The sequence below is a fragment of the Trichosporon asahii genome (genome assembly GCF_000293215.1).
Source record: "Trichosporon asahii var. asahii CBS 2479 unplaced genomic scaffold scaffold00005, whole genome shotgun sequence".
NCBI classification, from domain to species: Eukaryota; Fungi; Basidiomycota; class Tremellomycetes; order Trichosporonales; family Trichosporonaceae; genus Trichosporon; species Trichosporon asahii.
This window is the reverse complement of record NW_014040919.1, coordinates 74,364-94,367: the sequence shown is the minus strand read 5'-3', so window position 1 is coordinate 94,367 and position 20,004 is coordinate 74,364. Positions and strand designations below refer to the sequence as shown.

At 60.3% G+C, this 20,004-nt stretch overlaps 10 protein-coding genes across 10 annotated transcripts; 5 read left to right on the top strand and 5 right to left on the bottom strand.

The window, feature by feature from the left end:
* Window positions 1-227: 227 nt before the first annotated feature.
* A1Q1_04537 (uncharacterized protein) lies at window positions 228-1,163 on the bottom strand (the record flags this gene model as incomplete). Its single annotated transcript, XM_014327970.1, has 2 exons — window positions 228-740; window positions 834-1,163. 2 exons carry the CDS (start codon window positions 1,161-1,163, stop codon window positions 228-230), a joined length of 843 nt encoding a protein of 280 aa, XP_014183445.1.
* A 406-nt stretch (window positions 1,164-1,569) lies between these two features.
* Window positions 1,570-2,320, top strand: A1Q1_04536 (uncharacterized protein; the record flags this gene model as incomplete). The annotated part of the gene is made up of 2 exons (XM_014327969.1): window positions 1,570-1,735; window positions 2,013-2,320. 2 exons carry the CDS (start codon window positions 1,570-1,572, stop codon window positions 2,318-2,320), a joined length of 474 nt encoding a protein of 157 aa, XP_014183444.1.
* Window positions 2,321-2,491: 171 nt separating this feature from the next.
* On the bottom strand, window positions 2,492-3,347 carry A1Q1_04535 (uncharacterized protein; the record flags this gene model as incomplete). Its single annotated transcript, XM_014327968.1, has 3 exons — window positions 2,492-2,816; window positions 2,859-2,940; window positions 3,149-3,347. 3 exons carry the CDS (start codon window positions 3,345-3,347, stop codon window positions 2,492-2,494), a joined length of 606 nt encoding a protein of 201 aa, XP_014183443.1.
* Window positions 3,348-3,908: 561 nt separating this feature from the next.
* Window positions 3,909-5,532, bottom strand: A1Q1_04534 (uncharacterized protein; the record flags this gene model as incomplete). The annotated part of the gene is made up of 3 exons (XM_014327967.1): window positions 3,909-5,253; window positions 5,307-5,404; window positions 5,479-5,532. 3 exons carry the CDS (start codon window positions 5,530-5,532, stop codon window positions 3,909-3,911), a joined length of 1,497 nt encoding a protein of 498 aa, XP_014183442.1.
* A 362-nt stretch (window positions 5,533-5,894) lies between these two features.
* Window positions 5,895-7,446, bottom strand: A1Q1_04533 (uncharacterized protein; the record flags this gene model as incomplete). Its single annotated transcript, XM_014327966.1, has 6 exons — window positions 5,895-5,933; window positions 5,984-6,436; window positions 6,505-6,587; window positions 6,639-7,215; window positions 7,260-7,298; window positions 7,345-7,446. 6 exons carry the CDS (start codon window positions 7,444-7,446, stop codon window positions 5,895-5,897), a joined length of 1,293 nt encoding a protein of 430 aa, XP_014183441.1.
* A 222-nt stretch (window positions 7,447-7,668) lies between these two features.
* On the top strand, window positions 7,669-9,763 carry A1Q1_04532 (uncharacterized protein; the record flags this gene model as incomplete). Its single annotated transcript, XM_014327965.1, has 4 exons — window positions 7,669-7,817; window positions 7,885-8,148; window positions 8,217-8,650; window positions 8,706-9,763. The coding sequence occupies 4 exons, from the start codon at window positions 7,669-7,671 to the stop codon at window positions 9,761-9,763; spliced, it is 1,905 nt and encodes a 634-aa protein (XP_014183440.1).
* A 941-nt stretch (window positions 9,764-10,704) lies between these two features.
* A1Q1_04531 (uncharacterized protein) lies at window positions 10,705-12,258 on the top strand (the record flags this gene model as incomplete). Its single annotated transcript, XM_014327964.1, has 1 exon — window positions 10,705-12,258. The coding sequence occupies one exon, from the start codon at window positions 10,705-10,707 to the stop codon at window positions 12,256-12,258; it is 1,554 nt and encodes a 517-aa protein (XP_014183439.1).
* Window positions 12,259-12,634: 376 nt separating this feature from the next.
* On the top strand, window positions 12,635-14,925 carry A1Q1_04530 (uncharacterized protein; the record flags this gene model as incomplete). The annotated part of the gene is made up of 2 exons (XM_014327963.1): window positions 12,635-13,237; window positions 13,315-14,925. 2 exons carry the CDS (start codon window positions 12,635-12,637, stop codon window positions 14,923-14,925), a joined length of 2,214 nt encoding a protein of 737 aa, XP_014183438.1.
* Window positions 14,926-15,047: 122 nt separating this feature from the next.
* On the bottom strand, window positions 15,048-17,022 carry A1Q1_04529 (uncharacterized protein; the record flags this gene model as incomplete). The annotated part of the gene is made up of 9 exons (XM_014327962.1): window positions 15,048-15,160; window positions 15,273-15,343; window positions 15,438-15,529; window positions 15,584-15,671; window positions 16,059-16,203; window positions 16,355-16,524; window positions 16,568-16,647; window positions 16,734-16,832; window positions 17,002-17,022. 9 exons carry the CDS (start codon window positions 17,020-17,022, stop codon window positions 15,048-15,050), a joined length of 879 nt encoding a protein of 292 aa, XP_014183437.1.
* A 548-nt stretch (window positions 17,023-17,570) lies between these two features.
* A1Q1_04528 (aconitate hydratase) lies at window positions 17,571-19,928 on the top strand (the record flags this gene model as incomplete). The annotated part of the gene is made up of 1 exon (XM_014327961.1): window positions 17,571-19,928. The coding sequence occupies one exon, from the start codon at window positions 17,571-17,573 to the stop codon at window positions 19,926-19,928; it is 2,358 nt and encodes a 785-aa protein (XP_014183436.1).
* Window positions 19,929-20,004: the final 76 nt, after the last annotated feature.

The following is a 20,004-nucleotide window of genomic DNA, read 5'->3' as shown; positions in this document are numbered from 1 at the left end:
ACCCTCCAGAACAATTTAAACTCTTTTTCTCTCTCATATCAAAGCCAAAACTGCAACTTGCATCAGTACAATCCTCTCATCATGACCCGTCATTTTCTATACACGCTTGCAACAACCCAACCCAACCACCACCAACCCCAACCCCATTATAGAACGCCAGAGCTCAGCCGGGCTTTGGAGCGGCTGTTCCGAGCGCTGCATGTATCTTTATTCATCGGACATCTCTACTACTTTCCGGGCTTTCTCCGCCTCGCGTTGCCAGACGACTTGGGCTTGTTCGCCTGTGCGGCCTCCCTGCGCTGCTCGGCGGCAATGTCGCTCTTGAGGCCCTTGAACGCACAGCTAGCCCATCCGCAATATCCGCCCGCGACAAACCCAGCACAAGCCCCAACAAGCACACTGAGGGGCCACGCCTGCCACGGCCTGTCCCAGTCAAGCGCCATGGGGATGGCGCCGACCCACGCGCCAATAACAGCGCCAACGGCAGGATACACGATGAGCGTCTCGAGGCGCGTCTCGGGCGTCCACTGCGAGAACAGGCGTGTGAGGCGGTATCGATCGGCAATGCCCTCGTCGTACAGCGAGGGAAAGCCGAGGATGTAGATGGGCACGTATGTCGTGAGGAACGCGAGTGTGAGCGAGGTAAGCAGCGTGCGGAACCAAGTGTACCCCGGTGCGCCGAGGAGGTGGATCAGGCCAGAGTACAGCGGCGTCGCGATCAGGACGGCGAGGAGGGTATCCTTTGTGTTCTGCTGTCAGCTAATTCTCCTCTCTCATGTAGCTGTAGCCACATTCGCTCTCTCCTGCGTAGAAAGATGCGAAAATATACTCACACCCCTCGCCCCGACCCAGCGTCCGAACCGGTTCCCAAGCCAGGCAACAGTGACGCCCGTCCCGGCCGCGATCCATGCCGCGCTGGCCGTGGGATTGGCCGTGATGGGCGTGAGGAAGGGATGTTCTGGCCGGTCGGCTGACGTCGTTTGCGCAGTGACGGCTCCGGGGTAGAAGTACTTTGTCGACCTGGGCAGGAGCGCAACAGTAGTGCTGAGGAGGAAGGAGAGGTAGGCGAGCGTCGAGAAGTAGTCTTTCAGCGGGAGGGTTTGCTTCAGCACGACGGCTGGGGCTGGAGCCGCGCCGCTAGGCGTGGCGGAAGACGTCGACATTGTTGTTTCCGACTAGCTGTCGAGTCGAGTCGAGTGTCGAGAGAGGGGAGGGAAGAGAAGAGAAGTTGGGGAGGGGGAAAGTGAAAGGAGGGTTAGAGTGGAGGACGAGGACGCGAGGACTTGTGCGATTGAAGCCACGAAAGATTGGTTCCGATGACGACGCCAGTCTCGCACAGTGCGCACAGGCCATACACACAGCGGGCCTCCACACGCATCCTTCGCCCCGACACGCCGAGCCTAGCTTGCAGCACTCGCAGCGGGCCAGCGGGCACGAGCGAGATGCCATTGATCTCGTCTGCTTCTTACACTATAACACGTCCATCTCGTTTCGTTCTCAGCTTTCAGTGAAGCTGAGCCGCCTAAGAAGCCGAACAGCAGCACGAAACTTGGAAATTGGGAACTTGCCATGAGACTCCCGCAGCACGCGCACGACCTCTCGGCCCAGCTGGGGCCGCTGGCGCCGGAACGGCGGTGGATCATCGCCGGCGGGGCAGTTCTCACTCTCCTCTTTCTCGGATACTTTATGTTTGGCAACGAAAGCAGCGTTGCAGCCATGAGCGTGTTCCACATTGGTACGTATTGTTTATCTTCAGCGAGCGAAGCGAGCTGGGCGAGCTGCATGACGCGCGTGCATTCATTCATTACTCGGCCCTGTGCTCTGCACCCTCTGTCTCTGTCTCTGTCTCTCCTCTCTCCTACCTCTCAACCCTCCTTACATCTCCAGCTCATCTCCAGCCCAGCAGCATGCACCCTAGTCTGCATTGGAAGAGGGAGTGAGGAGACCCATGGAACCCGACAACGACGCACGCACGCTCCATGTTCCACGCTTCGCGCCCCGCTAACACCCAGTCGCATTCAAGCTCGCGCGCACCTCCGACCTGCCCGACCTCACGGCCCGGTTCCTGCAGCTGCAAGCCAGTTGCCAGCTCGACGGGCGCCCCTACATCCGCTCCCTGAGGGGAGGCAAGCAGACTTCGCCCGAGAAGCTCGACGGGGGCATGCAGGTCGTCTTTCTTGCCGAGTTTGCCAATCAACAGGAACTCGAGTACTACGTCTTCCGCGACCCGGTGCATGAGGCGTTCAAGAAGGGTCTGGAGGACCTTGGCGTCGAAAGCGTCACTGTGCTCGACTTTACGGACGGGGTTTGGCCTCAGTAAGATTTAGATGCATTCTGTAACAACTTGAAGGGGAAGGGATTATAACGGCTACGGGGAGGTCTGGTGAACGTCGGTGCTGGGTCTACGGAAAGGAAGGTCTAGTGGGTATACTTTACGTCGAGAGAACGGTCGGGAGAGCTCGGCGCTCCCCTGCCCTTCGAGCTGTTAAGCCTAGCGGCGGCCGAACCATCCCTTCTTCGCAGCCGGCGCGGGCTGGGCGGGCTGGTTCAGCGGCGTCTGCTCGTGCATGTGCGCCGGGTGTCCGCCAGTCGCGAGCACATCAGAGGCAAGTTGGGGGTTGCTCGAGGCGGGAGTGGCGTGTGCGCTCGGCGCAAGCGCGGCGTGGGCGACCTGGTGACCGTGAGCCGGATCGTTGGACAGCGAGTCGGCCAGGTTCTGGGCGCCGCGCTTCACGAGGAACTCCTCCAGCAGCGCCGCGTTGCGCCAGTTCGCCTTCCAAACGGCAAGAGCAACATCTCCGACAAGCGGGACGAGGCTGACGTTAGCTAGAAGACGAGGGCGTATAGCTGAGACTCACCCTACTCCCGCCGAAACGGCGTTGTTGAACAGCATGTGCGTCACGAGGCTGTCGGGGATGTCGAGCTTGCGCGCGGGTTTGACTACGAGCGTGTAGTTCAGAATTGCGTCCGTGATGTCTCCGAGACCCGGGATGATACCTGGGGTCAGTTACCAGTCCTCGTTCTAACTCAATGCCATTCCGCTGTGTCTCATTGACCACCTTCGAAAGGGCGGAGCTCCAGTCCAGCCCTCGCCAGGTCTCAGACAATTGTCCCACACACCAAGATAGCATAACACATCCCAACTCACCAATGAAGAAGGTCCATCCTACGCGGAAACCACAGAGGTTGATTCCCTTGTCGAGGTAGTGCGCGCGACGGCGGATCTTGCGGAGCGCCTTGGCATCACGCTTGCTGAGGCCGGGGGGCACGTCTCGCTTCGTCCGCTTCGTGCGACCATGCTCATCAACGACCGTCTCATAGTACGGGTCCTCCGGCTCGTAGGCCATGGCCTGGTTCTTGAAGGTTTTCTGATGTCAGTGCCGTCTTCCTCTCTCAACGTAAACACTCGGTCAGTGTGGAGCTCACCTTCGCGTACGACTGGAGGATGGCGCTCATCGTGCTGAAGGGTTATGCGGGTGGCGAAAAGTGAGAGAGAAGAATAAGAAAGAGATGGGCGCGGGAATCTGGCCTGATAAGAGAATGGAGGGAAGGAGTGTCTGAGGTCGGACGGAAGGTCGGTATTGTAAGGTGGGGCTAACGTTACATGCATCAAACGGATATTTCTGCGGCTCCAGCGATCTGGTCAGGCCTCGCCACCCGTCTCCGCGTCGATGACGTCTGTGCTGTCGATCACCCGGAATCATAATTACTTACAATTTGCGCTCTAATCGCGCTGGCACGCGTTCCTATTCGGCCTTCTTAGAGTTTCCTTAGCATCGCCTCAAAATAACTTTGCTCATGGCTCCTACCCATGTGAGCTTCCATGTGACGGCAACCTTTGGCCAGTGGCAAAAAGCAACAAGAAATGTTCGTATCCACTAGTATGCAATACATGCAGGTCGATCTAACTAGGCAGCGACATCACCCTCGGTCTGCGTAGCAGGTGCTGCTCCCTGCTGACCAGCGTTAGGCCGCGTCTGGCCTCCCGTCCTTCCTCCACGACCCCGGCGCTCGCCACCCTGGCCACGTCCGCCACGCTCTCCTGAACGCTGCTCCGCAGTGTTCTGCATGGCAACCTGAACAGCCTGCGACCGGAACGCAAGACCACGGGTAGCCTCAATCAGCGTGGTCGTGGGCGTCGATTGCGGTCGCGAGATGTAGAGCATGTTCGACTTCAGGTCGATCTTGGCGTCGACACCCATGCGCGAGTCACGGATGAGGTTGACGATCCACTTCTCTCCCTCCTCGTATGACAGGTTCAGCGTCTTGGACAGGTCGCTGATGTCGATGCGCTGGTGGATGCGGCAGAAGATCTCAGAAATCAGCCAGCGCGCGTTCTCAACAAAGTCGGCGGCGAAGCCGGACAGGAAGAAGTCCTTCTGGACGACCTGCTCGGCGACAGCGAGGCGCTGCTGGGCCCGCTCAAAGTCAAAGTCGCAGAAGAGGTCCTTCAGGAAGGCGGTGACGGGGTCAGAGTACTGGTACTCCTCCATCTGGACAATGCGAGTCAGGTCCTTGACGTGGTCGCGGTTCGAACGAGAGCCGGCAGGCTTGGGGGCACGTCGCGAGATGATGGCGGCAGCGACGAGGTAGCGGAGGAGGTGGGGGCAAGAGGTCTGGATGGTGTTGAGGTAGGCAGGCGACAGGAACATGTCGAGCAGTCCCTGGCAACCCTGGGCATCGCCGAGGTTGAAGAAGACGAACAATGACCAGTGAAGCAGCCAGGTGCGGGCCTGGAGCTGGTTCAGAGGCTTGGCCTGAGCAGCGGTCTGGGGGTTGTCGATGAGGTCACGGAGGTCCTTGACCTCGACGAGGGCAGCCTCCCATTCACCAGTGAGAATGTTCGAGGCGAGCTTTCCCCAGTGGGCCGAGATGTTGAGCTCCTGGGTAGGCGAGAAGATGAGGAAGTGGTAGAGGAAGTTGGCGGCGTCACCGTAAGCACCAAGCGAGTACTGGTACTGTCCGAAGTGGTAGAGCGCGTTGATCTGCTCGAGCGAGATGTTGTAATCCGTCCTCAGCAGCTCGACGTTCTTCTCCTTGTCCATTCCACCCTTGAGCTTCGCGACGGCCTCGGGGTCCTCGATAACCTTCATGATAGGCTGGGCGGCGTCCTGAAGGCTCTTGTAACGCGCGGTAGCCTCGTCACGGAGCTTCTGGAAGTCGGTCTGCTCAACAGCAACGCCCTCAGCCTTGGCCTGCTCGTACAGCTGCTCGACGTAGTCGACCATGTTGGTTCCCTTAACGAGGTCATACCTGTAACGAAAGTCAGTGACACGCACGCGATGTCGAATTTCGTGTTGACGCACTGGGCCTTGGTCACCTGAGCGGCAGGGAACACCTTGGTCTCGGAGAGGTGGTCGATAAGGGGGATAGCAAGGTGACGGTCGAGCTGGGGGATGAGTTTCTGTGAATATGGTTAGCATGCCGTCTCGTCTCATGTTGTGTCGAAGGCAATCGCAGCGCCTTCGCTGGACGCACTTGGGTGAGGTCGTACTTGGCCAGGTCGGCCTGGGTGGCGGCGTCGGCGGACATCGTGTCGAGAGTTTCTAGGTCGGGGTGCCGCGTTGCGCTTCCCCGCTTTTAGATATGAACTCGGTCTGGATAGAGAACGCGAGTAGGTTGGGTTGTGGACGCTGCTTGCTGCTCGCCCGGCGCTCTATGGTGTGACCAGCGAACAATGGACTTCCAGAGCTGCAAAAACGAGCGTGCCCTCTAATCCCGAAACCCCGGCCCCCGCCCAGCGTGCCCTCCACCATGTGGCGTTTCACTCTATCATCAGTCCTCATCGCGCTAAATCCAGAACCGAAAATCTATGCATGATGGGTGTCCGAGTCGATGATGCAACAATGCAGTAGTACAGAATCGTGAGAGAACAGGATATATATGAAGATAGTCTACAGGAAGAAGGTTCGGCGAGACACCTCCATCTTGGGCTGCCGACTGTTAGCAATCTTGGTCGTTCCTGGCGCGCGATGGTACTCACCTTCCACTTCCACTCGTACTCCTGCTCCTCGTCCAGGGCCGGGATCGGCTGGCCGCTGGGAGTAATCTCGCCGCGGGCCATGGCGGCAGCGGCCTCAGCCTCGTCATCCTTCTCCTGCTGCGCGACATCCTCGTCGTCACTGTCATCCACAGCGAACTCGGTGTCGCCGCCCTTGTCGCCTCCAGCAGCCATACGTCCATCAGCAGCCTTGACGCCCGGCAGACCCTTACGCATCCATCGCAACTTCAGCGTGAAGCGGGGACCAATCTCTTGGAGCTTGGCCTCTGTCGGAGAAGCGAAGGCGTAACGATGACGGCGGAAGAAGAGGAAGTCTCGCTGGTTGTGGAGGGTGACGACCTGTCGTCCACGGAACTGGGGAAGCGAAGGGAAGAGCTGACCGAACATGCGTCCAACAGCGTTACCGAGCAGCGTCGTGAAGCCGTTGAGGATGAGCTCGGGAGAGTGGGCAGTGGGGCGAGCATGTTTCTGGAGTTAGCAGGGGTCGTTTCCTTGTTGCTCACGTAGATCTCAGAGCTGAGCTGCACGCTGGACAGCTTGAAGTACGCTGTCGGACCAGCGGGGAGGTTGATAAGCGTAATAGCGTCTGTAACTGTCAGCTGGGTGGGATCGAGGCGAGCTGCGACATGGAACTCACTGGGCTTCTTGTGATCCTCATTGACGACTATGCAAGCGTGGTATCCGCGCTTCGCAGCCCAACGGGCAACACGACCAAGCTCGAATCCTCGGCCCTTGGGACGCTTGAAGAACTCGCCTCCGGGGAAGACGTTCTTGAGCTCGTCGCAGAACTGGTACGTCGCCTTCGTGGGACCAGGCGATGTAGTGAGAAGAATGCGCGGAGGACCAGTCATGACCGGCGCCTGCTCCTCCTGCTCCTCGGCCTCCTCTTCCTCAGCTTCCTCGTCCTCTTCCCCTTCCTCGTCCTCGTCTTCCTCTGCCTCAGCATCATCCTCAGCCTTACGCTTCATGGCCCTCTTTTTCGTGGCTGAGGCAACCTCGTCCTCCTCGTCCTCCTCTTCCGAGTCGTCCTCTTCGTCCTGGTCCATCTCCTCATCGTCCTGCTCCTCGTCCTCCTCCGCGTTGACTAGCCTTGAAGCTGCGGCAGCACGCTCCTCGGCCGCCCGCAAGCTGGCAGGGTCGGCAGTCAGGTATGAGGACGAGTCGTAGATACGGGTGTTGTCGATAGTGCGCGGGATGTTTTTCGCCAGACGGGCCTGAGGATTAGCTGTAGTTCACTGCAGCATCACGGAGTACTAACCTGACGGAGCTCTTCACCGCCCTCTCCGCGCTCAGCCTTCTTGATCTTGACGTCAGTTATCCCAGTCATGAGCATGAGAACTCACAGCCATGCGACGCTTCAGCTTCTCCTGTCCCTTCTCACGACGGGACTTCCGGTGCTGCTCCGAACGCTTCATTGCGTTGGCAATCTTCTTGTCGCGACCCATCTTGACTGTTGTTGACGTGCTTCCTGGTATCGAGCTTGATCGCCGAACAGAGTCGTTGAACTTCTCCACCAGCCGAAATCTTGAATCTCGGTGGCGGCAATCAGCGGACTCAAAAGTTATGCAGTCACGTGACTGTCACAACAACATTGCAAGAACAGTCGCGTCAACTTCTCGGATCGCGTCCCAGCTCGATACAACACACCCACTCCGCACACGCCTAGCATGCCGTCCATGTTTGCCGGGGCTCCCTCCGCCCGTGGTTTAGGACGCGTTAACTCGCTGCAGAGGAACTGGGAGGAGCCTGACGACGAGCCGATTGCTATTCCGCCTCCGAGCAGCCAGGAGATCGAGTGGTCCCCGAGTCCAGAGGTGTGAGTGTAGAACCATCACGTTTGGTAATCATGATGGGTAGCGTTTCGCTGACGTTCAAAGAATTAGACATAAGCCAAATCCTTTCACTGGTGCGAAGCCAACGGTGGTCACCCCGGCGGTCGCATCGGCGCAGCCACAGTCTGATGAAGGTCTCACGCCTGCCGACCGCCGACGTCGAGCAATTCTCGCTGCGCTCTCCACGAATGCGAGCAGCCCTGCGTCTGGAAGTGCACCTCCTCCCAAGCAGAATGTTTCGTCCTCGAAAACGCCTACGCGTCCAACTGCATCCGCACCGCTACCTCTACCAAGTTTGCCTAGTTTGCCGAAGCCGTCGAAACGCCCCTGGGAAGAGGATTTCTCGTAAGGAAGGAGACATCTGAGCTGCGTTGACCTTGCAGATCGGCGAAGAAGGTGTTAGCGACGACGGATTCGGCGGGCGGTCCGTCCAAGCCTTCGGCCAAACGTGTCAAGGCGCCCACGGTCAACATTCGTCAGAAGATCCTGCTTAGCAATGAGCAGAACAAGGTCCTGCAGCTTGTCGTCCATGAGGGCCTCAACGTGTTCTTCACCGGCTCCGCGGGAACCGGAAAGTCTGTTCTGCTGCGCGAGATTATCCATGCTCTGAGGAAGAAGTACGCCAAGGCAAACGATGCTGTGGCCGTGACAGCGTCAACGGGTATTGCCGCATGCAACATCGGAGGCGTGACGCTTCATGCATTCGGCGGCGCAGGCCTGGCATTGGAGCCGGCAGATGCACTCTGCAGGCGCATCAAGAAGAACAAGAAAGCCGTTCCTCGTTGGTTACGCACGAAAGTGCTCATTATTGACGAAGGTGGGTGACGATCTATGAGTCCACGAACTGACATCAGTGTCTATGGTTGACGCAGACCTCTTTGACAAGTATGATCAGATCGCCCGCATCATGCGCAAGAAGCCGGACGTGCCATTCGGTGGCATGCAGGTCGTCGTGACTGGCGACTTCTTCCAGCTTCCCCCGGTCACCAAAGGCAATAACGCTTCCAAGTTTTGCTTCGAGGCTGTTTCTTGGACGAAGACGATTCAGAGGTCGATCAACCTGTCCCAAGTCTTCCGTCAACGTGACGAGAGCTTCATCGAGATGCTCAACGAGATGCGTTTTGGCAGGCTTACCCCTTCGTCCATCGAGCGTTTCCGATCGCTGTCCCGCCCCATCCACTACGACGACGGAATCGAGCCGACAGAGCTATTCCCTCGCCGAGAAGACGTTGAGAGGTCGAACTACAACCGCATCCAGGCCCTCAACACTGAAGGATTCTCGTACCCCTCCACGGATGGGGGTTCGATCACCGATCCCGTCCAGAAGGAGAAACTGTTGTCCAACTTCATGGCGCCCAAAAACATGAGTCTCAAAATCGACGCCCAAGTCATGCTCATCAAGAATGTGGACGAGACCTTGGTGAACGGCAGCATGGGCAAGGTCATCGGCTTCTGCCATTCCCACGAATTCATGCTCGACTCCAATGGCAAGTGGCGCAAGGATGTTGCTGCATCGGACGACGAGGCGGAAAACGAAGCGCGCAAGATGCGCTCGATCTTACGCCAGAAGGTGGCGAAGAACGCGAAACCCTTCCCGGTCGTGCGTTTCAAGGTGCCTGGCGGAACGCAAGACATGCTGGTTGAGTACGAGACATTCAAGAGCGAGCTGCCCAACGGTGAGATTCAGGTGTCGAGGTTACAGCTGCCCCTGATCCTCGCCTGGGCCATGAGTATCCACAAGTCGCAAGGGCAGACTCTGGATCGCGTCAAGGTCGACCTCGGCAAGGTGTTTGAGAAGGGCCAGGCGTATGTTGCTCTGTCTCGTGCGACTTCTCTGGAGGGCCTGGAGGTACGGAACTTCCGCCCGGACAAGGTCATGGCGCACCCGAAGGTGGCGAGGTGGTCTGCCACTCTGCAAGAGCTCAAGTAGATGCTCGACGTTGGTACCGTGCACGTCGTATGCTGATAGTGCCTTGTGCGTTCTGTTCATATCCTGTAACATCACCTCATCCTTCCACACCAACCAACCACATGTAGAGTAGACCCAGCATTCAGCATGCAGCATGATGTTTATGTGTGTGGACGGAGATGATGAAACAGCGCGCAGCTGGCAGGCGCAGCAGAGTCAATCATATGAGGCGCGTAGGGTGATTCATATTGCACTGCCACTGCGGAGGCTTCGGTGGGTGAGCTGCGAGGGACACGCGGTACGCCTGTTGGCAGTAGGTCACAACCACGCTACATGAAGGGGTCAGGGTTGCGCGCGCAGTCGAGAGCCAAGTAGTGAGGCCCGGTCAGCGCGGTCAGCAGCGTGGTCTGAAATGGTCTGTACGGTGGGTCAACCGCGCAGTCCCTGGGGTGGAGAGGAAGTGAGCCGAGTTGAGCGACAGCGCTAGGGCGTGCGGTCTGAGGGGTGTGAGGGCGACTGCGGGCCTGGGCCGGGTTTGATCGCCCCATGCTCAGCCAGGCACGGGCAGTCGCAGGGCAGGAACCCTCAGACCAATCGGTCCAGTGGGTGGCCAAGGCTGGACTCTGTGTCTTGGGACTGGCGGCTGACGGTCCTGATCACTTTAGTGCTGCGCATCTCTGCGTCCGCAGCGTCACAGTTCTCGACATCCCCACCAACCCCCCACCACCCGCAGTCAAGCCCAACCAGCCAGGCTCAGAGGTCCTCTCCTCGCAGTCGCAGCAGCTACGGCGGATGCGGACCGACGAGCCATGCATCTCCCTATGCCTTTGCTTCTCGCAGTGACTCTCTTCATCGTCTTCCCTACCACTCATCTCCATCTCTCCATGCTTTAAACAGTCACTGCGAGCCGGACACACTACAACTCAACGTGACAAGCTTACCCGGCCTTATCGCGTCTTATCATGATTCTGCCTCAAGACACCAAGGAACCCTTGGTCGATTCCGACTCCGAGCTCGACTTTGACCTCGACGAAGACGACTTTGTTCCTCCCTACTCCCTTGCACCTGCCGACAACGCTCCCCTCCTCTCTCACCAGGGCGACATTGAGCTGTGCCCGCCGCCGTACAGCGCGGGAGACGACGTTGAGGCTGCCTGTAAGCGCCAACCTACTTCTCTTCGGGAACAGCTGCAGAAGCGCCGGACGCGGATACTGTGGTCTTGTCTCGCCGTCATCGCCCTCTACACCACCCTCGTTACCGTGTTCGCAGCGCACCACCGCCGGCCGCATCATCACACGCATTTCCGGCCAGACCACGCTTCCGGCACCTTTAGCGCTCTCGGGGCGGCCGGACGGTCCGGCTGCGCATCCTTCCCTCCAGGCTCACCCTACCCGCATTGGAGCGACCGTGCGCAGCGCAGCAGCAACTCGACATTCCTGCTCTCGACATCAGACAGCGCGGAAATCTTCAACCAGTTTCGCGGCGACGCCGTCGTCGGCGACATCTTTCTGACGGCGTATGATGTCGGAAACGATGAGGTTGACAACCACGGCGCAATCTACGAGGGCGACCAGCCGCCGCCAGGCAAGTACGTGCGCATGACGGTTGAGGCCGTTTACGACGTGGACGATGCCGATCGCGACGAGGGCGCAGGATGGGACATGCTCCAGGCCTCGCAAGTCTGTCTCGTCTCCCGCCGCGATGCGCCCCATGCGTACCCCGGACCTGGCCGCAGTCTGCGCAACGGCGCCCGCGGCATTGACCTGTACGCCGTTAAGCCGGCTGACATCGACCGCCTCCCACTCCACTTCAGGCTGCATGTGCAGGTTCCGCGTCATGCGTCTGTGGAGCTCGTGGAGGGCAAGGAGATCATGGAGCGCAAGGAGTTGCGCAGCAGCCTGCCTCCACTCCTGCTCCAAGGTGCTGCGGGCTCTGCGAATGTCAAGGAGCTTTCTGGCGTAGCGCTCTCGGCGCTGCGTATCCGCACCTTGGCTGGCAGCATCAACGTGCATGACACGGCGGCCGAGGTGCTCCAGCTGCGCACGAACAGCGGGCACATCTCAGGCTCCTTTGCTGTCTCGAAGCAGCTCGAGGCGCAGACCGAGGCGGGCAGCATCGACATTGGTCTCAGCCTCGCAGAGGGCAGGTGCGGCCTTGTCGACGCAGACGTGAGTACGAAAGCGGGCAACATCGACCTCCGGCACGGCGAGTGGGCTCAGTGCCGCACACTGCGTGAGAACGTGGGCAGTGGTTCGGGCAACATCCGCATCGCGGCGCATCCCCGCTTCGAGGGCTCGTTCCGCCTCGAGACGGCCCTGGGCAAGCTCGATGTCGAGGACTCGGGTGCCGAGGATCCCGAAGGCAGGGGCCGCAAACGCACGATTCGCAAGACTGAGAAGGGCGGGTGGGGACGCAAGAGCATCAAGGGCAGTGTTGCGTGGGACGACGAGCTCAAGGCAAAGAGCTCGGAGCTCAAGGCTGAGACGTCTGTGGGCAAGATTGAGGTCGCGTTCTGAGCGCTTTCGTTTTACTTTGTATCTATCATTTTGTATTAGTATGTAAGGGCTGTTGCACAGGCGTCGGATTGCGCGAGCGAGACACTCTGAACCAGATGTCGGGGGGAAGGTGGTCCATGACACGCAACAGTGGGATCACGGATGTTCAGACCTGTCAGCCCGGTCCACACGCACTGCATCGCAAGCAAGCAAGCAAACACACACTGTACACACCAATGGACGGCATCGGCATTGTCGAAGCACGCAAGACGCAAAGTACGCCCAATCCGAATCCTTATCTGCGGCCACCGCCCGTCCGATGCCGGAATTGCCGGCTGGACCGGTTGACCGATCTTTCCATTCCTCCCAACTTTCCTCTTCCACCCCACCAACCCAAATGTCCAACGACGTGCCCGACGTCATCGCGGTCAACTCGCTGGTCGCGCACATCCTCGGCGCCGGCCCCTCCGCCTTTGGCCTGGACGCGCTCCCCTGCCCTGTCGAACTCACGCTGCGTATCGAGCTCGACCCCTCCGTCGTCCCCAATGACGCAGACAGCATGCCCGGGCTCGGCGTCAACTATTCCTCGGTCTCGAAGGCTGTCTACGCCGCCATCAGCGGGAAGAGCTTCGCCAACCCCGCCGCGATCATGAGTACGGCGGCGCGCGTGCCGCTGGCCTTGGAGGCTGTCAAGGCGGTCGAGGTCCGGGCTGTCCTGCCGCGAGCTCTGCTTCATGGGACCTGCGCGTACGAGAGGAGATACGAGAGACTCGAAGAGGCAAGGAGCACTGAGGGAGAGCTGAGGGGACGGGTGGAGAACATGGGCGTTAGCACCATCATTGGGCTCCACCCGCACGAGCGGGCTGAGAAGCAGCGCCTCGAGGTGGACATTGCCGTATCCGACGTCCCGGAAGGATGGGGACACAAGGCTTTCGCCGATAATGCCTACAAGGTGAGTCTCCCTGACCCTACCGCTACTGACGGCAGTTCTTGGAAGCAAGTGCGTTCGGAACGCTCGAGTCGCTCGCAGACACGTTCGCGCGACACCTGCTCTCGCTCGACACTGTCCCCGTCCAGTCTCGAGTCGGCGTGACGTTCCGCAAGCCTTCGGCGCTCCCGTTCGCGACGCCGAGTATTTCTGTCTCTCGCTCGAGGGCCGACTACGCACAGAGGGGAGGGGTGCGGAACATGTCCACTGCGGCCATCACGCAGGGCCTAGCCGGCGGGGCTGCTGAAGCCTCCTCCTCTTCCGCTCCCTCGAGCTCTACAGCCACAAAGCGCCGCGGGCCCTTTGGCGCCTCTGTCCCGGGTGAGCGTATCTTCCTAGCTATAGGAAGCAACATGGGCGACAAAGTGGGGCATGTCCGGCGCGCGGTGAGGGAACTGGCGTCCCGCGGCGTCAAGACCGTGGACACGTCGCGGCTCTACGAGTCCGACCCCATGTACGTGACGGACCAAGAGGTGTTCCTGAACGGTGCGCTTGAGGTGCGCACGGCGTTAGAGCCGCTCGAGCTCCTGCGGGTGCTGAAGGAGGTCGAGGCCGAGGTGGGGCGGACGAAGACGTTCCGCAACGGCCCGCGCGTGCTCGACGTCGACCTGGTCGCATACGGCAGCCAGGTCGTCTCCATCGGCGAAGAGGGTGTCGATGGCTGGCTGCGAGTCCCGCACGCCAGTGTGGCTGAGCGTGAGTTCGTCCTCCGCCCTCTGGCAGACATGGACCCAGACTTCACTCTCGCGGGCGTGGGGACGGTGCGGGACCTGCTGTCGCGCGTCGAGCCCGGCGGCCTCGTCCCCATCATCCCCTTCCCGTCCCCCTCGCGGCCGATGCGGCTGCACCGTCCCGCGACCCCAGCGATCATGGCAATCTACAACGCGACCCCGGACAGCTTCAGCGACGGCGACGCGCGGCGCACCGACGCCTCCCACGCCCTCCGCGACTGCGAGGCGCTCATGGCCCTCCCGACCCCCCCGGCCATCATCGACGTAGGCGGCATGAGCACGCGCCCCGGCTCCCAGCCCTGCTCGCTCGACGAGGAGCTGGCCCGCGTCGTGCCCCTCGTGCAGGCGCTGCGCATCTCGGACGGCGCCCTGGCCTCCGTCCCAATCAGCGTGGACACGTACCGGCCCGAAGTTGCCGCTGCGGCCGTAGAGGCAGGCGCAAGCTGCATCAACGACGTGCGCGGGGGCACAGAGCAGGGCATGCTCGCGGCCATGGCGGCGGCCTCGGTCCCGGTCATCCTGATGCACAGCCGGGGCGACAGCACCTCGATGCTGACCAAGGAGGCACACGACTATGACTCCTACGGCGGCGTCCTGCCCGGCCTCCACGCCGAGCTCGGGGCGATGGTGCACCATGCGCTCCGCGCCGGCGTGAAGCGGTGGGACATTGCGCTGGACCCAGGGCTGGGCTTTGCAAAGAGTGACGCGGACCAGCTCAGCATGCTGAAACACCTTGGGCGGATTTGCGAGGGCGAGCTGGAGGGGTATCCCCTCCTTGTTGGGGGAAGTCGGAAGGGGCTTGTTGGCAGGATAACCGGACGGAAGGAGGCAAGGGAACGCGACTGGGGAGACGCCGCTGTCAACACTGTGTGCACCATGAGTGGGGTCGTGGACATTCTGCGCGTGCATGATGCCAGAGGCGCGGCGGAGAGTGTCGCCATGGCTAGGGCTATTAGGGACGCCAAGTAGGTACAGACGGGGGCATGCATACAACAGCATCGGGATATACAACAGATGCAAATGGCCAGATGGGACTGGGGTCAGCTATCGTGCAAGCAACGCAGCTCACATTCAGATACTGATGTCAGCTTTCAAAGGGCACTGGGAAGCTTACACAGGCTCTTGGTTGGGCTTGCTTGAAGATCTTCTCGTTTCGTCGCTGACATGAGCTCGAGGTCGACATAGATCAGCTCACCTTCTTTCTCTGAAAGTCAGCTCGCGTGAAGCCCGGGTAGCTCACATTCTTTGCGTCTAAACTCGGATTCTGGGACTACCAGTGTCTTCCGTGAGCTATCCAGAGAGGCGAGCCAGCTCACCTTTCCGCCTGGGGTCAGCTCGCGGCGCATCACCAATAGCACTCACTCGACCTCGCAGCGAGCTTGGTTCACTACGTGTCTGCCATTAGCTCAAGCTACGCATGCCTGCCACAGCTCACCCTCCCACCCGCTGTTCGTTAGCTCCTCAGTGATATCTTAGCTTACCCAGACTTGAGGCAGTACGTGGCCTCGCCCTCGGGCATGTCGGGCGAGTCCTGGAGCTTCGCAATACGCTCCTCGCCGCGGCCCTTGCGGAGCTGAATGCGGGTCGCCGAGCTGAGATCAGTTCCACAAGCCGTCCCTGAACTTACGCATGCGCGAGGACATGGCCTGTGGTCAGCTCGAACGCCATGCACGAGCTCACCTCCAACAGGCTTGGCGCTGGACGCAGCGGCGAACCTGGCGTCAGGTCAGAACATGATGCTACCTACATTGCGGCGGCCTGGTGTCAGCTGGTTGTGATGACGCAAGCTTACCCCAGGATCAGCCTGGACCTGGTTCGTGAGCACGACGGCGACGTTGAATTCCTCGGCAAGCTTCTGCAGGCGCGACAGGAACAGGTTGAGTTTCTGATGTCAGCTGGCAACCTTTCGCGAGCACACCTGCTGGCGCTCGCTCAGCTCGCCGCGGCCCGAGTAGTCCTGGCCTGGTGGTCAGCTATATCACGGCCGAAGCAAAGCTTACGGAACAGGTTCATGATGCTGTCGACGATGATCAGCTTGTACGAGCGGTCGTCCATGAATCTGATGTCAGCTGAGATCGGGGTGCCGATAGCTGATGACGCACTGAATGGCCAGCTCGACGAGGAGCTCGCACTGCTGCTCGCTGCTCCATGCGCGCGCACAGAGGATGTTCTCGAGCGCTTGCTGTCCGTCAACGCCGAAGCGGTCCGCAACGGCGCGCACGCGGTCGGGGCGGAACGTCCCTCTGTCTGTCAGCTACTGTCGCCTAGCGCGAAAGGTCACTCAGTATCGATGTACGCGACCTTACCGGCCGCGCCGCCCTGGTCCTCGGGCAGCTGGGTCGAGACACACAGCGTGTGACACAGTTGAGTCTGGTGTCAGCTGACCACAAGGACTCACACAGCTGAGCAGTGCGGACACACACCTTGCCAGTACGGAACTCGCCGTAGACTTCGGTGATGCTCTGCGTGCTGATGCCGCCGCCTAGCATGCCGTCGACGGCCTTGGAACCGGTGCTGATCGTGAAGACGGTGGTGCGGCGCTCGGACACCTCGACGCCCGTCGCGAAGCTGGGCGGCTGGTGTCAGCTGATCCACGGCCCATGCAGCTCACAAGCAGCTTGGCACAGACTTCCTGTTTGTCAGCTTCAACTCTGGCGCACGTAAGCTTACCTTCAGCTTCTCGATCTTGGCCTAAGACGTCAGCTAGAGCAAAGAGGGAGTTGGTTGTACCTCGGAGAGACCCTGACATCAGCTCATCAGCGAAGCTGCAAGTTTACCTTGATCTTGGCCAGGTTCTTGCGCGGGGTCTGCGCGACACCCAGCACGGTCACGATGCCGTTTGCCTTGAGCTTGCCGATGTCCGAGACGTTGATGCCCTGCGAGCTGTCAGACAAGTCCAGTGGGTCGCTCACATGCGACTGCAGCTCATCCACCGACTGTTCGTCAGCTCGCGTTGCCCTCCTGCGGAGCTACCTCGTAACCGAAAACCTGAGTGTCAGCTCATCAACTGGGCTCTAGGAGCCGGGCGGTCTCCCACATACTCACCTCGTCACCGTTCTCAGACATTGTGATAGCGCAAAGTGGTCAGTAGGCTATCGAATGTGAGAAAGTGAGAGAAGAGAACAAACATCCGTCAGTTAACTTGCAGGCGGCGAGGAAGACGCGACGACGAGCTGAGTCACCTGCAGCGTGTGAGTGATCGGCACGCTCGCTAACCTATGCACGCACTGCGCCCTCCTTTACGAGACGCTCTGGACCTCCACCAGCTCTCTTCCGGGCACATGCGCACATTTGCTCACACGACAAACAGTGATGCTGCCATGGCTGTCAGGAAGCAAAGTAAGTTCACCATCGACCTTATCATGCACCGTTCGGTAACATCTATCGATCGATAACCGCCCTACCGCCGGGCACGCGCGTGCCAGCTGGTCGCAGGCCCCGTGGGCGACTAACTCTCCGTGCCTACCTTCGGCACCTCTGTGCGGGGTAATTCGGCCGAGTTTGGCCCAAATTTCCCCTCCAACCAGCACCTCGCGCTTTCTAACTCGATACCCGACGCGGAGAACGTGAGCTTTTGCCTTCTCTCACAACACTCACCACTCTCCTCACCCGAAATGCTTGCTCAAAGACGAGCGAACACCCTCGCGCGCACCGTCCTGGGCCGCCGTGGCCTCGCCACTCCCACCGCGCTCCCCGCCAAGGACTACGACGCTATCACCCCTCCCTACCCCCGCCTCATTAAGACCCTGGATGAGGTCCGCAACGTCCTCGGCAAGGACCGCAAGCTCACCCTCGCCGAGAAGATCCTCTATGCTCACGTCCGCAACCCCGAGGAGTCGCTCGGAGGCGGCGGCAAGATTCGCGGCGAGCGCTACCTCAAGCTTCGCCCGGACCGTGTCGCCATGCAGGACGCGTCGGCCCAGATGGCTCTCCTCCAGTTCATGACCTGTGGTCTTCCCGACACTGCTGTCCCCGCCTCGATTCACTGCGACCACCTTATCCAGGCTTACCGTGGCGCCGCCGAGGACCTTCCCCGCTCTATCGACCAGAACAAGGAGGTGTTCGAGTTCCTCGAGTCCGCTGCCAAGAAGTACGGCATTGAGTTCTGGAAGCCCGGATCGGGTATTATCCACCAGATCGTGCTTGAGAACCACGCCGCCCCCGGTCTCCTCATGCTCGGTACCGACTCGCACACCCCCAACGCTGGTGGTCTCGGTATGCTCGCCATCGGTGTTGGTGGTGCCGACGCCGTCGATGCCCTCACCGACACCCCTTGGGAGCTCAAGGCTCCTCTGATTACCGGCGTCAAGCTCACCGGCCAGCTCCAGGGCTGGGCTGCTCCTAAGGACCTTATTCTCCACCTTGCCGGCAAGCTCACTGTCCGTGGCGGTACCGGCCGTATCCTTGAGTACTTCGGGCCCGGCGTCACCTCGCAGTCGTGCACTGGTCTCGCGACCATTGCCAACATGGGTGCCGAGGTTGGTGCCACCACCTCCACCTTCCCCTACTCGGAGAACATGCGCGAGTACCTGAAGGCTACTGGCCGTGCCCCCGTCGCCGAGGCTGCCGACGCTGCCGCCAAGGCTGGCTACCTCTCCGCTGACGAGGGTGCCGAGTACGACGAGGTCATCGAGATCAACCTCTCCGAGCTGGAGCCCCACCTCAACGGCCCCTTCACCCCCGATCTCGCTACCCCCATCTCCAAGTTCTCCGAGTTCGTCAAGGAGAACAACTACCCCGAGGTTATTTCCGCCGCGTCCATCGGCTCCTGCACGAACTCGTCGTATGAGGACATGTCCAAGGTCGCCTCCATCGCTGAGCAGGCCAAGGCTGCTGGCCTTACCTCGAAGGTTCCCTTCCTTGTCACCCCCGGATCTGAGATGATCCGCGCCACCATTGAGCGTGATGGCATCGAGGGCAAGCTTGAGTCTATCGGTGCTACCGTTCTTGCCAACGCTTGTGGTCCCTGTATCGGCCAGTGGAAGCGTGAGGACAAGCAGGGCGAGGACAACATCATCCTCACTTCGCACAACCGCAACTTCCGCAACCGTGCCGACGGCAACGCCAAGACCCTCCAGTTCCTTACCTCCCCCGAGATCGTCACCGCCATGGCCTTCGCCGGCAGCGCGCACTTCAACCCCATCACTGACTCGATCGAGACCCCCAACGGACCGTTCAAGTTCCAGCCCCCTTCTGGTGACCGTCTGCCTCCCCAGGGCTACACCGGTGGTGACCTTGCTTACGCTCCCACCCCTTCGCCCAAGCCTTCCCCGGAGACTGAGGTCAAGATCTCGCCCACCTCTACCCGTCTCGAGATCCTCGAGCCCTTCACCACCCCCTTCCCCAACGGCCCTGCTGAGCTTCCTGAGCTCACCTGTCTCCTCCGTGTTCGTGGCAAGTGCACGACCGACCACATCTCGGCTGCTGGCCCCTGGCTCAAGTACAAGGGACATCTCTCAAACATTTCTGAGAACACCCTCATGACCGCTGTCAATGACGAGGGTGGCAAGGTGAACGTCGCCCGCGACTCCAACGGCGAGGACACCATCCCCAAGGTCATGCAGAAGTACAAGGCCCGCCAGGAGCCGTGGATGCTTGTGGTTGACGACAACTACGGCGAAGGTTCGGCCCGTGAGCACGCCGCTCTCCAGCCGCGATTCTACGGCTGCCACCTCATCGTCGCCCGCTCGTTCGCCCGTATCCACGAGACCAACCTCAAGAAGCAGGGTATCCTCCCCCTCTGGTTCGCCGACAAGGCCGACTACGCCAAGATCTCTGCCGGCGACAAGGTCCAGACTGAGGGCCTGAAGGAGCTCCTTGCCAACGGCGAGGGCCAGATCTCGCTCAAGGTCACCAAGCCCAACGGCGAGGTCCTCACCATCCCCACGACGCACACCATGTCTGCTGACCAGATCAACTGGCTCCGCAGCGGCTCTGCCCTCAACTTCATTGGCGAGCAGGCGCGCAAGTAAACCCATCCCACAAAACAAGCCGTCCAGGCTTTAGATATTGTATCAGTTCCTCATATGCATAGGTCAGGTGTTTGGA